General features: G+C 35.3%; 1 protein-coding gene across 1 annotated transcript; it reads right to left on the bottom strand.

Annotated features, from left to right (window-relative positions):
• Window positions 1–765: 765 nt before the first annotated feature.
• Window positions 766–9358, bottom strand: LOC108990736 (protein PHR1-LIKE 1-like). Its single transcript, XM_018964801.2, has 8 exons — window positions 9036–9358; window positions 7426–8093; window positions 4977–5148; window positions 4785–4861; window positions 4656–4695; window positions 4274–4331; window positions 2523–2592; window positions 766–1649 (listed from the first exon to the last, which is right to left on the bottom strand). The coding sequence occupies exons 2-8, from the start codon at window positions 8062–8064 to the stop codon at window positions 1263–1265; spliced, it is 1443 nt and encodes a 480-aa protein (XP_018820346.2). The 5' UTR covers window positions 8065–8093; window positions 9036–9358; the 3' UTR covers window positions 766–1262.
• Window positions 9359–15889: the final 6531 nt, after the last annotated feature.

The raw sequence follows: 15889 nt of genomic DNA, 5'->3' as shown, positions 1-15889 counted from the left end.
TCCATATTGGTCTTATCCTTGACCAGTACTCGTCCTTGCCCATTCATGCGGACCATCATTTTTCAAAACTTCCAGCCTCTTCAGCTCTTTGTTCTCATCCCAGCATGGTCAACACAATTCTTGCTCACTAGTCACAGGGTGAAAAATCCTTTATCACCTGATGCCAGCTTATGACAGCTAGGGTTTTCTACCTAGCTGTCTACATAGTGCAACTCGCCTTTCTTCAGACTAGCTGCACTTTGCTTGACTTATTGTCTCATCTTCCATAGCAACTTGCCCACGGGAAGGGTCTCTTCTCTTGCTCCGGCGCGATCGTCAAATTAACACCTTATGCTATGATAAATTTCGAATCAACTTCCTTCGTTAGAAGTTCCTTTCATCTTAATTAACAAAAAACACGTGGCACTTCATAATAGTGGCTCATGTAGAATTCTTCTTTTAATATATTTAAAAAATATATTATAGTTTTATTTTTACTTCAATTTTTAAAAATGGAGAAAAAAGAGTTTTGCACGTGATAGTCTTATGAAGGCCATGTGTGGTGCTGATTCAAAATTCGTCGTTATTCCTTGGAAAAATAAAAAGCACTAAAGGACGAATCTCAACTTGGCCAAAACACAAGGATTATTGACCAGATTTTCATTTTTCTCTTTACCTTATTTTTAAGAGATTAGTTTTGCCAATCAAACTCCATTTCACTTAGTTTACAATACTTATGGTTCATATATATATATATATAGAGAGAGAGAGAGAGAGAGAGAGAGAGAGAGAGAGTTTGATATCTTTTCATTCATATTTCTGTACAACATTAAATGAGACATGCTTTATTTGTTTCTCTAATACTCTAAACCCTAAAATTCCAAGGATCATTACATGATATGAAGTCACCTTCTGACAAAGATTATACAGTGAGAGATCATACCAAGACAACATACTCCCAGAAGTTGCTGTAATTCTTCAAGCGAACAATCTACAGGCAAATCTTTCTGTCCTGTCCTTTCTTTTTTCTTTCAATTAAGTATATAAAACAGAAAATCTGTTTCTTATGCGTTTAGCCCTAACAAATCATCATAACTAGAACTGTCGTCTGGGTTAAATGAAGAACAAGTCATGATTTAAAAAATGAAGAATAATTCCTTAAGTTCTGAAAGCATCTGGCTTCTGATGGCATCTTCCACCCTACGGCTCTTTATACCTGCCATCCAGGCCTATCTCTGAGCTCCAGGGGCAGCAAAATGCTACGGGAAAAGTTTTCGATCAGATCAAGATTCAGTTGATGACATTGCCATCTGATCTCCTCTTGCTCGCTTTGATGGGGTAGCATTAGAGTCACCATCACCCGGTTCTTGATCTTCTGCATTTCTGCTTTCATGTGCCTTGTGTTTCCTACTTCCATCCCAGGAGCAGTCTTCAGGAGTGATGTTGACACTACTAGTTCCAGGTCCTGATTTAACTTGATCTGCTTTTGAGGTTTCTGATTTGTCATCTACATGGGATGGCTGCACCATATTTGGTAATGGAGCAGAAGGATTATCCATGGTAGACACTGAGACCTTAGTCCTGCCATCTTCCATCCTTCTCTGCTCCTTAAATATTTCTTCAAGATACTGTCCTTGTTTTTCAATTTCCAATTGTAGCTTCTTTTGATTCTGCAGGAAGACGGCCACTACCATATCAGAATGAGTAAAAAACAATAGCTCTCTCCCTCTCCCCTCTTTTTCATGCCCACTTGGTGTACCTCTCTCACAAAACAGTAAGACTACCAGCTCCTAAATACAATGCCATCATTGTTGGAAAGGAGGAAACATGGAAAATATATCAACCAAGATGGACCACAAATATAGTGGGATGCAGAGAGGAAGGAAATTTTAAATGCAAATCAAACAACCATGGTTAATATCGGCTAAGTCAAGATATTGTAAGGGAACACCCCAACTAAAACCATGATTGGCAATTGCATTGCTACAGTACTACGATATTCAGAATAAGCAAAATGGCAATAGATCATGATTCCCAGGTTCCTTGCAACTCTAAAATTTCCTTTAAAAGCAAAATAAATGAAGGTTCTCAACTATAGAAATCACAGAAAACAAACTCTTTATCATCAATGCTCAAAACACTATAAAAATTTGCTATTCTTAATCCTCATAAAAATAATCTGATGCAGAGATCAACAAACATAATAACGAAACTTGGAAGTCAAATTTCACGAAACTGAAGTAACTAGTAAGCTACTTTCATATTACAACCGTATTGGAAAGATCAAAGTCGTCCTTGGGAAATTATGTAGGAACACAACTGAAAAAATTACATAAAAGATAAATACAAGAGATAAGATGGCGTTGATTTCCCAACATAACCAACACGTCCTCTACGAAAATGATATATGACAGATCAAATTAGCAACCGAACACAACTTCATGGGCTAAAGAATCAAAATTTAATTTTCATAAAGAAACAATTATAAAGTAGCTGCTTCTAAAGTGCCTAATATAAAGTGAGTTCTACTACAAAGTACCTACCTCAAGCTGTTCATGTAGCCGCTTCTGAAGTTCCATCTGCAACCTCAAGGCTTCAGTGATTCCCCTACCCCTGTGAGTAAAATCAAAGGTACATAGTCCCATTTTAGCCTAAATTCAGCTTGACAGCACAAATAGAAACCAAATAAAACATTTCTAAGGAACAAAAAATCTACTCAACCTCCTACTATTCATACAACCTCCACACTCCACATTATTTTTAATTTTTATTATTTTTTTCTTTTATTAAATATTTATTATATAAATAATGAATAAAAAATTTAAAATAATTTAAAAAGAATAAACTCAAAAAAAATTTTAAAAAAAATATTAAAAATTTAAAAAATTTAAAAAAGTGTGGAGTGTGGAGTGTGGTGGAGGTTGTGTAGCAAAGCTCTTCTAGGAAATATTGGAAAGCTAAGGCTGGCATTATAGGTCCAAATTCTAAAGAGCTTCTGGTCTGGAAGTGGGCATTCTTGATGGACTAAAAGCATACGTCTCTTGTAACACAAAAGAAAGTGGACAAAATTGTAGCAAGTGATGAGCAAAAATAGACAATAGCATTTAACTAAATATACTTGAAAATCTTTATTTGAGAATTATTTAAAATTGAAAATAATTACTATTTCTGGACTCATGTTCTGTGGATGGAGGTGTACGTGGATGGATAGATACATTAAGAGACAGGTATATATGCATACACATCACTTTCATTAAAAGAAACTCATTAGAAGAATAGGGAAATGAACATTGCTATATCAGATATCATACAGTTCTGATAAAAATCTCCATAGATTAGTGGCTTATATGAGAATATACCATGACCGAGGATTCGGTAGTTTGAAGCACAAATGTCATCACAAAAAAGATGACAAGCCTAGTGGTTTAACCAAGCATTTTATGCTACATTATTACATACATGTTATAATATGTTCTACAAGGAAAATAACAGGCATCATAGCAACACCTAAATGGATTGCTCTGAATTTTACCTCATGACAAAAACATAAACAAAAGGATATTTAGTTTAACTTTGGAACTTATTTTTGTCTTTGCAGAAGATAAAAAAATTTCATACATCGAAGACCATAGGCGTCTTGTCCTACGTAGTACAGGTCTCCTCTCAGGAAATTTTCATTTCTGACATGTGTCAGTACAGTACAAGCATCAACCATGCTTGCAAGGGTAATTTTTCATCTATTAGAACAATCATAAACATCAATGATTTCATACTCTAGGTATAGTTTTCTTTTTTTGGCAACACGATATAATACGTTTCCCATTCTCTATTAACTCACAATAAAATTAGATATTATTACTGAGAACCTTTTGGATAAGTATTACTGAGAACCTGAAACTGCAGGAGAATAAATACTCAATAAAATTCAAATTGGAGGAATGGCACAAACACAACTAAAATCTGGAAGGAAGTTTAACACAGTTAATATATGCTGACAAGAAAATGTACTATAACAGCCATAACTGAATTTATTTTCTTATGATTTGAGAAATGAGAATGAGAAGTGTATGAAAGAGTCAATAACATAACTGTTTGTCAAGACTTTTACACAATCTAGAAATCAAAATACTGAAGTTTCTGGCTCAAACGATTGAAATAGTTCCAGTATGAAGTTGCACTTTCTAAAAGTTCAGACATGCTAGCATAAATTTTGTACTGTCGACAAATAAATAAAATAGCAACTACAGACAAACAATAGTATGGATATTTCTGGGAGGTACAATGAACTACTTACGCCTTAAGGTCTATGGATTTTAATTCTTCAGTAGGAGTTAACTTTTTCTCCGAAGTCCCTGCAAAGAAAAGAAAAAGAACAATTTCAACTAATCTTCTTATACTGCAGTCTGCTTATAAATTTTGTGAACCTTGCAAGAAAAAAGAAGCTAATAGAAATAAACAGTGCATTGTATTCTCCCACACCATCCTATAGCTCAATCAGATAGGAAGGGAGCATGACATAAGAAAATGCAAATATCAAAATCTATTTAGTTCTGCCAATGGGTCAACTGTCTGACAAGCAAACTTTTGTATAGAGATTTATAAGGTTAGCGAGCCGTAGTGGTTCAGCATGCCTTTGACATGGCAAAGTTAGGAAAAATGAATGCAGCCATCATTACCTTCTGAGGAATCTGGTTTGTATCTGGCTGTTCTATATTTCTGAGGAAAAAAGCCCACTCATTAAAGGCAATAAACAACTAGCTTCTAAAGTTCAACAAATATGAAATAACATAAAATTTTTAATGCACCTGCAGGTGGCTTTTTACGTGATAGATTGTTAGGCCCTCAACCTTCATGAGATTTTTTATACCCTTTGGAGTAGCCCCTGTAAATTAACAATAAAAAACAAAGAAACCTCATGATCCATCCAATACTACTGGAAACCTCTTGATTTTTCAAATCCTGACGTGATAAGAAATTAGTATGATGAGGTTACGCACGTTCACTACCACCAAGCTGATTGACAGCTTGCACAAAGGCCTCATGAAGTTCTTGTGTCCAACGCATTCGGGACTTTGAAGGGGGTGCATTGGAAAATGTATTAGCAACACCACAAAGTTCACCAGATGGTACAGGCGGCTGCTGCTGCTGCTGCTGATGGATTTGGGATTGCTGCATCAAGATATCAGAGGACAGTTTCAGAAACAGGTACCACCACGTTCATTTCTAGTGTAAATGAGAGAAACCAAAATAAAAATTGAGAATACATGATGTCATGAAGGTTTTCTTTTATGATATATTTAACATTGGGGAAGAGTTTGTGGTGGGTTGGGGGGGGGTGGCGAAGAGAGGTACAACAGCCATGTTTCATGTTTTTGAGCTACATTAGCTCGACCACCTGATAAACCTGAACCAACCTTTAGGCTTTTGGTTGGTTTTCCTCGGGTTAATGAGTGAGTTTGGTTACTGAACTTCAGAAAGCTATAAGGTTGGTTTTCCTCGGATTTTGGTTGGTTTTCTATAGCACTGCAATCAACAAGATTAGATAGGTGGCTTGTAGTGTTTTGTTTAAGGGTAGTTCTGAGGCTAAGTGACCACAGACTAGACCCTATGTTGAGTTGCTTTTCAATTGGTTTAAACCGCACATTCATAAGATAAGTAGGAATTACAACAAACTAATTTTTGCTGACATCTTGTTGGCTTTTTTCAGCAATGACTTCTATACCATAGGTATAAGATTAAGGCCTCGAAGACTATAGTTTAGTCCAAGATCACATCTGTTAGATGGACTTAAGTGCCCTAGAAACCTAGGGCACTTAAGTGGCTGCTTTGACAGAGGCTCAAAAAGGGTTTAAACCAAATAAAATTAGTCAAGGGCTGTCAATAGACAGTTAGCAAGCTACAAAGCTTAAACTAGTAACTTGAGAACCAGGTATTAGAGACCTAATGAACTTAGGAAAGCTAATTTTGAGTAAGGTTGGATTTGCACACCCAAAGCGTAGCATAAAACAATCATACATTCCATCATGCATAAGAAAAACTTAGAATGCATGATTAGATTGATCCTTCAATGCTGAGATTATTTGAAAGCATAAAACAAGCAACCTTGATAGTTTAAAAGAGGAGAAATCAGATATTTACTTAGTGTTGGTAGTGGTGTTTAGGAAGTTGAGTAAGATAGGTAGATATGATCATACCCTTATGGTTTTAAACTCTAACTAACGTGATTTTCTCAAAAATATTTTGAAGCTATGTATACAATAGTATTAGCCTTTCTAAGGAAGCTCCTTTTTCTGTTCCTTATATGATATGTTATTTTACATGTCTTCACTAAGTTTATGATAGGAGTATACCATCTTATGAATATGGTATGAGAAAGGATACAATGACAGAAAGAACCAAAGGAAAGAAGTTGTGAATGGAAGAAATGCTTTTAAAAATCCTTGGTCATATAAGTGGGATGCATGTGCGACAGTTTTGAAGTTTAAAAGGTGGAGGCAATTTGTTCGGTCCAAAGAACTTGGCCCATTAAGTGCACAACCTTATATCAACTGCTATCCAAATTTTACTCACTATTCCATCCATACTAAAGTGCCAATTAAGTTAAATTCTTATCATACTTTTTTTTATTGGCACCGTGTGTCCGAGAACAAAGTCCCGACTAATTCTGGGAGTGCACAGGCCCTTGGCAAGGAATTTCCCAGAAGTGCATCTCAGGTAGTTCAAGGGGAAGCTCCCTCAGTTCACTTGCCCCTAGAAATTGTTTGCACTCAAGAGAATTCGAACCTTAGACCTGGAGGGAGCGTACCACCAAGACCATGGCCTTTACTACTTGAGCCAACCCCTAGGGGTTAATTCAAAATGTTTTATCGATTCTTTTCAAAGGTAAAAGATATTTGTAACTCTTTTTACTGAATGATGCCACATATTTTATGCTATCGGTTAGCTGAGAAACTGCAAACTGGTCATGAATATCAATTTCATGCCAACGACCACCAATCCATTTAGCATTTAATACAAAAAAATGTTGATGAGAAAAATAGTGTAAAAAGAGTCCAATGGAAAATATATAATTACAATTTTTCATACTACTAGGCAAGAAAATAAATGAAAAGCTATAAACAATATCAAAGTTGCTAAATACAAAAACTGTTGATCAGAAAAATAGTGTAAAAAATAGTCCAAGGGAAAGATATAAATTACGATTTTTCATATTACTAGGCAAGAAAAGAAATGAAAAGCCATAATAATATTAAAGTTTCAAATCCTATGTCATATTTAGTGTATCCTCTGTTAATGTACAGGGCCTTGCAGGCATTAGATACCAAGGGGGCATCTTGGCATGTATTTGTTCCACATGAACCACGTAGTTTAACGAGTGAGCATTACAAGCCTATTCAAACATCAAGGAAAGTAAGTATAAATATAATATTGGATTGATGAACAAACCTTTGGTTCAGGATCTGCCACATTAACATCAGGAAGCTCATTCCAATCTGCCTCCAGGTCGGTGTTAATCCATCTATCAACCCACTCCAAATCAGTTCTAGCATGGTCCTCAGATTTCATGACACCAGTACTGCTTTCGACCTGACCATTCTGAACAGAGACATTTTCAGGAAAAGTAACGATATCCTGAAGTGGAAATGAACACCAGGAAATATCCTGATTTCCATCAAGGTGGTTAATCAACACTGCAGATTGTGCATCCAGCTGGGAAGAATGGCAGGGTGGAAATGATGCCTCCTCCATTGACGATTGGGAAATGAATGGAGAATCTTGGGGATGCCTTCCATGACATGAAACTGAAGAAAAATGAACATCATGGCGCAATCCAGGAGATGATGCATGCAATTGCCCACAAATAATACTGCTGTTGGAAACTAGCGAAGCAGCCTGTGTGGAAATGGGATTTTCCATTGGTTCCCTTCCTGAGGAAACATGAAAAGAATCTGTATAGTTGGAATCCTTGTCATCAAGAAGGGGAGGGAGAGCAGGAAAAGATGACGACATAGCTCCAGAAGCCCCCAAGTTACTGAGCTGATTAAGACCTGATCTTTGAATAGATAAAGCAGGGTACATGTTCATTGTTGTTGGTGGATTGAGAGTGCCAACCCCTGAACAATATGAAACCGTTATAATATGGGTCTATCTGAACCACTGAATATCATTTGCTGGTTTATTTAATATCTCATTCTTTCTTGTGCTTAGGTTGCATTTGGGTAGTGAGGTGATCTCATATATTTTGTGAATAGTAGTGAAAAAGTAATGATAGAATATTGAATAGTAATGAAAACTAGGTGAAAGTAATAATAAAACAATGAATAGTAATCACTATTTAGTCCCCCTACCCGCAGGTAACTGATTCTTGCTCCCCCGCAGGTAACACTCGCATTAATTTGAGTGTAGAACCAACTTCTAAACAGAGAAAATAGCACGGCAAGAATCAACAAAAAGCCATGTGGCTGGAGCAAGGACAATCATTTTGAATCCAGTGTAATCCACTATTCAAGTCGACAAGTATTAAGTTTATATCAAAGCACAAAATCCATATCTAAGCCCAATAATCAGCCAGCGGTATGATTTAAAAGTGATCAGAAGTCACAGTGACAAAAGATGGTATATTCAAAAGAAACCAAACCAAACCAAACTTCATTAGCCATCGGCTCATTAGAAGCTCAATATCAAACTAGGAGACACAGAGTATCAGCTCAAATCCAGATTGGAATCCAATCCTTAGAACAAAATCATCATGCCTCACAATCCAAACCACAACCCTATAAGAAAGGAACTTTACCCATCAACTGAAAACACCCAATCGATCAAGTCTCACATAAAGCATAAAAATACATCAAAGACATAAAAGCCAAAGCATGACCCAACAACAACAAAAGTAAAGGAATTCTGATACACGATACCATGTATTATCAAACTCCTGTGCCAATATTAAACTCAATCAAAACAAGTCCATGCAACGAACTATGCAAAATATAAAAAAGATAATGATTAACATGCGTCGACAACTCAAAAAGCTCAAAGTGGGTATCGAGGAATCTCACCAAAAAGCTTGAGAGAAATTCAATACTGATACCCACAAGCTCGGAATTGGAACGCAACACGATGCTCAGAGGCGGCTGAGCCGAAACGAACGCAAATGAGGGCTAGAAAAAAGGTACCCCCAATAGGGAAAGATTCTGGAAAGACACGAAGATAGAGATAATCATAAACAAACTTTGCCTGTCCTCATGACTTCAACTCTCTCTCGGACTCTCCCTCTCTGTCCGTCTGTCCAGAAGTAGAAAACGTATTGAGGTGTCCTCCTTGTCCTAGGAATGGTATGTAGCAGGGGGAAGTATATCCTGTATCTGCTAATATTTACGTTTGAGTTTTGACCATTGATTTGCTGATATACAGACGTTGATTTCTTTGAAGTATTTGATATACTTATCCAAAAAAAGGGAAGTCTTTGTTCGTTTAGATTTGGAAGGCTGCTGTACATTTACGTGGGGTCCATACCACAACAAAGGCCAATCCTTTCTTGTTTTCTGAGTAGTTTTTGTCATTTGTGCTGACAAAGTCCATCTGGGTTCTTCTTGGGTTTATCTAAACTTGGTCAAATGCTTGATTGCCTCTTCTTCCAACGGAAAACAAAATAGCATCCGTTTCTTCTTACGGGAGATCTAAGAATATTCCTTCAATTTCAACTTTGGAAAATGATAAAGGTTTGGTTTACATTTAAAATTTATCTTAATTTATCTTATTTTATCATTATAATTTTTTTAAATTTTTATATAAAATATAATAAATAATTCAACTTTTTTAAATCTTAAAATAAAATTTTTAAATTCTCACACAAAATATAATAAATAATTTAATTTTTATTCTACTATTCACAAATCATTTCAACTCATCTTTAAATTCAAACCACTGAAAAAAGCATACCGTAATTTTCAATCAATTTATATTTTTTTTATTTTTTACTTAATAATTAAATAATATTATATTTTACTAAATTTATGAATTATTTTTTAAAAAATTGTTTTAAGTTTAAAAATACTTAAAGAAAAAAAAAAAAAGTACGAAATACACTGTCCATAAAAAGCCGCCATAAAAAGGATAGGTGAACGTAGTTTCAAATTCAGAATTTTTTATTTTATTTATAGCTCAAGGATTTGTCGTGAAGTTGCTTTTATATTACTTGAGAAATTTCATGGTTGACTCCTGGAAGTATGGAGTCATATGATAAGCTAAAGATACTTATTGGTATCTACATCTTTAATTCATAAATAAAACATTTTATTGCAGTTTCTTTTTTCTCTTCTTTATCTCAACCCTCTTTACCAAGAAATTTTCAAATCCGATCAAGCTGGAGATGAGAGAGGAGCTCTGCTCAATCTTCTCCTTCCGATTAAAGTCTATTTGAATAATAAAACTGTTTCATCTCATCTCATCTCATTTTATCATTATAATTTTTTCAAATTATCATATAAAATATAATAAACAATTCAATTTTATCAAATCTTAAAATAATAATAATATTAAAAAATAATATTCTAACAATATTTTTTTTAGCTTTCATCTAAAACTATACAATCTCATCTCACTATCCAAACTGCACCTAAAAAATCATCTTCCTTTGGCTTAAGCACTAGCATTGGTTTCTCTATATGTATCTTCAAAATCATATTTTTTGAAGATTTATTTTGCATATCAAGAAAAACTCCACTTTGGATTATGCATTTTTTACTTAAATAATAATAAATTATTATTTTTAATTTTTTTTCTTAAAATTATTATTTTTTATATATTTTACAATTAGCACCATGTGCTCAAAAATAAAAATTCCATATATCTAAATATTACCAATTTCATACATCAAAATGATCAATTTTATCAATAAATATTAATATGTACTAAAAAAAATTTGTATCAATAACTTAATACAAATTTCATATATCAAAATATCTCAATACAAATTTCACAAAATTGATTTTAATGGGTAAGAGAGAGAAAAAAACATTAAAAATAATGTTTTGAGAGTGAATAGTACTTCTTCAAACTTGAAGAATCACTATTCATAGCTATGTAAAAATTTAAAGATGTATAAATCAATATAGATGAATTTAAAGACATAATGCAAATATGAAGATAAAAATAAAGATGAATAAGTCATTGTAATGTCTCCTTGCACTACGACCTAAAAATGTAGTCAGATAGTCCACTAACTAGATTACATGCAAAATTGCCTTTTTTGGTTCCATTCACATCTTTAGAACCTAAATATCATTTCATCTCTAGAGAAATTTCATTCAAGCCTCATTTTTCACTGCTTCTTAAATGGCTCGTTCGGTCTTTTGCAAATTGCTGCTAAACTTATCGTTGGAAGATGAGTTGGAGGTTATTCTTAATTACGATAACAGATCAACATCGACTCATCGTCGCAATCGCCAACGTTGTAAGTATATTCGGCGTGATCATATTAAAAGACACAAATTACTATTTCGTGACTATTTTGCAAAAGACCCAGTATATCCCTCAAATCTATTTCGAATGATATTTCGTATGAGTCATCTTCTAATTTTTTGCATTCAACATGAGGTGGAGGCTTATGAATCATACTTCATTCAAAGAAGAGATAATGATAGAAGACTCAGCCTATCTTCCTTGTAAAAAATAACTGTTACACTTAGAATGCATGCGTATGGAGTAACTGCTGATTTTATAGATGAATACATACGGGTTGAAGAAAGCACCGTAATGGAGAGCGTTAAAAAATTTGTAACCATGATAGGAACCAAGGTGGGCCTACTCTTAAAGATCCTTTGCAAGTTCCAGATGGGCCAATTACAAGATCAATGGCCAAGAAGATCAAGGAAGCAATGCAAAGATTGGTGCAATCCACTTAGGATGAAGCCAGCAAGAGCCCAACACTCAAGATGGGTCTGAAAGAAGAAGAACCAGTTTTGATCCACTTGATTCAAGCTGTGGAAGACATGACTTAGAGATACGGCCTATTGTTATTGGAGGCTTCCAATTTGGTTAAATGATTTATTTTATTAGTTTAGACATGTGGGCCAAGCATCTTCAAACCCACTTATTCTAAACTAATAAAATAAGTTCTTTAAATGATTTAAATAAGTTGAAACCCTTCAAGAGCCCAAAGCCTTTAAGTCTTGTCGTTGCACTCTTCCATAACTGATCAAATGAATCAAAACTGGATCTTCATCTTTCAAGTCCATCTTGAATGTTGGGCTCTTACTAAACTCGTCCCAAGTGGATTGCATCAATCCTTGCATTGTCTCTTTGATCTTCTTGGCCCATCTGGAAGTTGCAAATGATCTTTAAGAATAGGCCCATCTTGGTTCCTATCATTCATCCTCTCCTCAAAAGGATTCGACCTCAAATCTCCACCTGGATCAAAGGGAAAGTGGTTAGTAACATTGAAAATAGTATAAACAAGATACTTACCTGGAAGATCCATTAGATATGCATTTTCATTAATTTGTTCAAGAATTTGGAATAGTCCATCCAAGCTACCCCTATCATCAACTGGTGAAGACTTTAAATCTAAAGGAGGAAATTGATTAAGTCTATAAACAATTTCAATTGGTGAAAATTTAGTAGTGGCATAAACACTCCAATTATATGTAAACTCAATGAATGACAAACAATACTCCCACAAATGTTCATGAAGCACATCTAAAATCTTATTTTCACCAAGATAACCACTCCAATTATATCCAAACTCAATGAAATGCAAATGATACTCCCACAAACGTTCATGCAACACGTCAATGTATGGCAAATGATACTCCCACAAATGTTCATGCAATACATCAATGAATGACAAATGATAATTCCACAAACGTTCATACAACACGTCTTTGAATGGCAAATGATATTCCCACAAACATTCATGCAACACAACAAAAGTCTTCCTTACACCAAGGTTACCCAACAAACCACCATGTCTATAACACACAAGCGACTTACGCATAAAACTAGTAGGCACACAAAGTCTATTTTCTCTAAACAAGTACCAATTTAGGTTATGGAACTTATCAAACGATGCTTTATCATATGTTCCATACACACTAGCAAAGTCATCATCATTAGCATGCAATTCCTTATCATATTCAAGTCTCAACAATTTTGCATCTAAAATGACGACAAGGACATACCTTCTTGCTAAAGCATCAACAACAAAATTTTCCATACCTTGTGTGTATTTGAATACATGAGGAAAAGTCTCAATACTGTCCTCTCACTTAGCATGCATTCTGGTCAACAACTTACCTTGTCCCTTTAAGTGTGTCAAAGACTCATGTTCTTCAAATAAAGGTCGGTTAGGAATTGTCGCACCTGGTACAAGATCAATGTAGTACTCTATCTCCCTAATAGGTGGCAATCCACTAAACACACCGCTAGGAATCACGACCTCATATCCCTGCAACAAAGAAACAACAACACTTGGCAAAGAGTCGTTAAATTCGTTAGCATAAAAGTTTGCCTTAGCATAAAATCTCACTTTTGTCTTTCTATTTCTCTTTACAATTTCTCTTTCTTTTTCCTCTTGTCGTTCCACTCTTTTTTCTTGACTCTCAACCACCTCTCTATTTTCTTTTTCTCTCTCTCTTTCTTTTGATGTTTCGGCCTCATTCTCTTTTTTCCTCTCACTCTCTTTGTTCTTTTCACTCTCTGTTTTTCTTTCAGTCTCCTCTTTTTTTGAACTCTCGGCCTCACAATTGTTTTTCAACTCATTCTTTCTTTTTCTTGAGATTTCAGCCTCACCCAAATCTTTTTCCTTTGGTGGTTCGGTCTTCCCCTTTGCTACAGCTTGATCATTTTTGTCCCACTTTAGTTTCCAAGGAGTACTAGAAACCGAAGTATACTACCTCTTCCTTTTAGCCGTCTCTCCACCTTCATAGCCATGTGCACCATATCTTCTATCTCCTTATAATGTTGCAACTCAACTACATTGGCTATCTCCCTATTCAACCCACTCAAAAATATTGTCATCGTGGCCTCCCGATCCTCCACTACATTGGCCCGAATCATAGCCACATCTATCTCCTTATAGTAATCCTCTACACTCCTAGACCCATGTGTAAGATTTTGTAGTTTTTTGTAGAGGTCTCTATAGTAGTGGCTAGGAACAAATATCTGCCTCATGAGAGCTTTCAACTCTCCCCATGTCTCTATAGGCCTCTCATAATTCCTCCTCCTATTGGTTACTAATTGATCCCACCAAATAATAGCATAATCAGTGAACTCAATTACCGCCAACTTCACTTTCTTCTCCTCAGAGTAATTATGGCAATCAAATACCAACTCTATTTTTTTCTCCCACTCTAGATAAACCTCAGGGTCAGTTCTACCTTGGAAAGATGGTATTTTCATTTTGATGCTACCAAGGTTTCTATCTACACCATCTCGACCCCTTAGATTCCCCCCAAGTCCTCTTTCATGCCTAACTCTTCTATTTCTACCCGTCCCAACGTCAGATGCTGAGTCTTCCTCATCCTCACTATCTCCTTCATTCTCATACTGATTTTCAACTCTATGCTCACGTCGCCTCCTGTCTCTCCCACCTTGTAGATTTCTAATCGCTGCTTCTTGATGATCCATCATATCCCTCACTTCACCCAACACCAAGTTCAACCGTTCAAACTGTTGTTGCATGGCTTGCAACACAAAGGATGAGTTATCTGCTCTCCCCCTTGGTGATGCGCTACTCCGACGAGACATTATCAGGTGCTACACAAAAGAATGTTAGTGGAAAAAAAAAAAAGTAAACCTCACGCACTCCCTTACGTGTTTACACTCGAATAATGACACTCCACTCGTGTTTCACTCTTAATTGACTTTTTTCCGATAATAGTCTCACACTCTCTTGCCTCTTACCTCAAGAGTTTTCTCACTCAAATTCTTTAAGAACTAATTGACTCAATCAAGACAAAGCAACCTTGTTTTATCCCAATTAGTAATTAGGTCCAAGAAACAAGAACAAGAGAAACACAGAAATAATGAAAAAAAATGGCACGTGAATCAAAGAAATTATACGAATGAAACAGTAATTATAAGACAAGATACCAACTAGAATAATGTATGCACCCCCTTTGATGATAAGGCTCAAGAAAAAATCTCGGAATTTTTTTTTTTTTTTCACGATTTTTTTTTCCTTTCTTTTCTTTTCTTTTCTTTTCCTTTCAGCAACTGATTTGATCACAATCAAGAATAAGCAGTTGAGAAAACCCTAACAATAACTCAAAAACTCTAGGGCAAGTGATATACGGCAGCCCCTAGAACAAGAGATTTCAGCCAACACAAACCCTAGAACAATGAGTTTCAGCAACCCTAACAATAGTGAAGAAATCTGCTAGCCACCACAATTTTTTTTTTTTTGTAATCAATCCTAGAACAATGAAGTCCTAGAATTAAATATGCAAGAAATAAAATATAGAATCAGACCTGATTGGAAACCTTGCTCTGAATACCAAATAAAAGATAGAATCAAACCTGATTGGAATTTGCAAATGATCTTTAAAACTAGGCCCATCTTGGTTCCTATCAAACCACAATAGTAAATATTTTTTTCTAATGAATATTTGCAATCTCCAAATGCCACTAATATTGTTTGATTGCTCGTTATTGGTGAACAACGTGGATTCCCAGGCATGCTAGAAAGTATTGATTGTATGCATTGAAAGTTAAAAAATTGTCATGTTGCCTGGAAATGTATGTACTCTGGCCATTGTCGTGAACCAATGATTATACTAGAAGATGTGATCTTTGGATATGGCATGCAATTTTTGGACTACCCGATTCGCATAATGATATCAATGTGCTAAAGAGATCTTTCATTTTCACTGAACTTGCCCAATAGCGTGCTCCACCAGAAAATTACTTAATC

The sequence above is a fragment of the Juglans regia genome, chromosome 8, assembly GCF_001411555.2.
Source record: "Juglans regia cultivar Chandler chromosome 8, Walnut 2.0, whole genome shotgun sequence".
Taxonomy (NCBI): domain Eukaryota; kingdom Viridiplantae; phylum Streptophyta; class Magnoliopsida; order Fagales; family Juglandaceae; genus Juglans; species Juglans regia.
This window is presented reverse-complemented; position numbering and strand designations above follow the sequence as displayed.

Excerpts from the sequence above, each read along its gene's own strand:
- LOC108990736 (XM_018964801.2), bottom strand. The coding sequence starts at position 8,064 with ATGAACATGTACCCTGCTTTATCTATTCAAAGATCAGGTCTTAATCAG. Across the intron at positions 2,593-4,273 it reads AAATCCATAGACCTTAAGGC|GGGTAGGGGAATCACTGAAG; the intron begins GTAAGTAGTTCA and ends TTTTACTCACAG. Across the intron at positions 1,650-2,522 it reads GGCTACATGAACAGCTTGAG|AATCAAAAGAAGCTACAATT; the intron begins GTAGGTACTTTG and ends GTCTTCCTGCAG.